Consider the following 2,007-nt stretch of genomic DNA (forward strand, 5'->3'; position numbering starts at 1 on the left):
CCCCCCCCCTTCTTTATACGCCTAATCCTCTTGTTGCGCGGACTGTCCAAAATGACACCTCACCCATATTCCATCCTCCAAAGATACACTGACACACGCCCCTCCAAAGATACACTGACACACGCCCGGCAACATTTTCGGAGAGTCCAAGCAACATAGCTAATCCTTAATTCATAACACATGTCTGCTTTCTCTTCTGACATTACACATCTGTTCAATCGAGCACCAATTTTATGTGTCTAAATGAATTTTTTTGGCAAATTCAAGGGTCATCTATGCCGTCACCCTTTCACTATGACCAAGTGTAATTCCTTGGTATCACCTTAATCTATTTTGGTGGATTCTATGCAGTTTAATTCTTGTGTCCTTCAAATATTTATTCTCCTTTGCTGCTTTCATGTCCAATCATTAAACCCCATGTACTTATACACAGAGTGATATAGAATATCCAAAGATTTCAAGCAAAAAATTCATGTTGTGAGGGGTTATGCTTTTAGGGGATGTGAAGATTATTTTATTTGAGTGAAGGAACAGGTGCGTAATTTAGAGGGCGTAAGATGCTCTTTTACAGACGAAGAAATGAGAACTCCTGTGGTATGACTTAGGTCTAGCACAACCTTTCAAGTTCCCAAATTTCCTACCAAACTTTTCCAGTTCAAAGATTAGAGGAGCCTTGGTTATCCTTAAAGATGGTTTAACTAAAGATTATTGTTTGCCCTTGGTATACAAAGAGCATAACTACCTCGTTGCTATGCATTTTATTTAAGGGTGTGTCAAATTACAGAACACGTATTTGCAACACTGTTGGCTTCATTGATGATAAGATTCTCTTAATTTATCCCTCTATGACAGTATGACTTCTATTGCTCTATATTTTGACCCTCTCTGCACATGGTAGTTGAATGAGAAAGCATCCACCTCTATGTATAACATAGTTTGAATATCATTAATGTAATTGGTTTTGTATTGCATAATGCAGTTAGGTTTGGTTTTTTGATAGCAATCTTTGCTAGGGATGTACTGTGTCACTAGAGCATTTGCATTTTATCCATTTCAGTTTGTAATGTAGACGGCTTAACAAATGAAGCTAATTATTGAATTTATCAATGACAGCCAAGCTGGCGCCGACCAAAAGGTATTGATTCAAGGGTTAGAAGAAAGTTCAAGGGATGTGTCCTGATGCCCAACATTGGGTACGGGTCTGACAAGAAGACCCGACATTATCTTCCCAATGGCTTCAAGAAGTTTGTTGTGCACAATGCAAGTGAGCTTGATGTTCTAATGATGCACAACAGGTAATGCAACTATTACAGTATTTGCTTATCATTTGAACATGAAACACTAGTTTCCTTGTCTTTGGTCTTGGCAGCCGAGCGATTGCTTTTGTTTTTGTTCACAGAACTTACTGTGCTGAGATTGCACATAACGTGTCCACAAGGAAGAGAAAAGAAATTGTTGAGCGAGCAGCCCAACTTGATGTCGTTGTGACTAACAAGCTTGCTAGGTTGCGCAGCCAGGAGGACGAATAAGCATTCGTGCTTCGGAAGAGATCTTTGAGCCTTAGAACAGACCAATATATATTCAGTATTTGAACTAATTGCCTGTCTTTTGACTGCAAGCCAGTTTTGTGTTTTTTCTTTGTTGTGGCTTTTGAACCATCCAATTGCTTTCAAATGTTTAAATCATCAGATTTTAGCTTTCCAATGTTCTGTTTTGGTTACAGGTTATAGTATTGCTGCATACTGCTCTACAAATTATAATAGATGATCTGATCTTGCTTTATTTATCTAGCCTATGTTATTCAACTTTTAAGAATAAAGACGAGGGTGGTACTGTTTGCGCCCTTAATTATTCTATAAGCCAACATAAATAAGAGGGAAAATTATATCTAAATGGTTTGCAGATGACAAGATACTAATTCTACGATGTCTGGGATCAACAATTTTATTTCGCCTTGAGGTAGTAGTTCCTTCGGAGTAACATCGTTGACAAGAGTAAAGCAAAGAA

The 2,007-nt window shown here is 38.1% G+C and overlaps 1 protein-coding gene across 1 annotated transcript in view; it reads left to right on the forward strand.

The window, feature by feature from the left end:
- The window catches only part of LOC109240226 (60S ribosomal protein L32-1-like), a 2,676-nt gene extending 894 nt beyond the window's left edge, over window positions 1-1,782 (forward strand). Inside the window, exons 3-4 of the mRNA XM_019406858.1 lie at window positions 1,114-1,295; window positions 1,400-1,782. Of these exons, the coding sequence (XP_019262403.1) occupies window positions 1,114-1,295; window positions 1,400-1,529 (312 nt within the window). The 3' untranslated portion in view covers window positions 1,530-1,782. The remainder of the gene's footprint in view (window positions 1-1,113; window positions 1,296-1,399) is intronic.
- The last annotated feature ends 225 nt before the right edge of the window (window positions 1,783-2,007 follow it).

The sequence above is a fragment of the Nicotiana attenuata genome, unplaced genomic scaffold (assembly GCF_001879085.1).
Source record: "Nicotiana attenuata strain UT unplaced genomic scaffold, NIATTr2, whole genome shotgun sequence".
NCBI lineage: Eukaryota > Viridiplantae > Streptophyta > Magnoliopsida > Solanales > Solanaceae > Nicotiana > Nicotiana attenuata.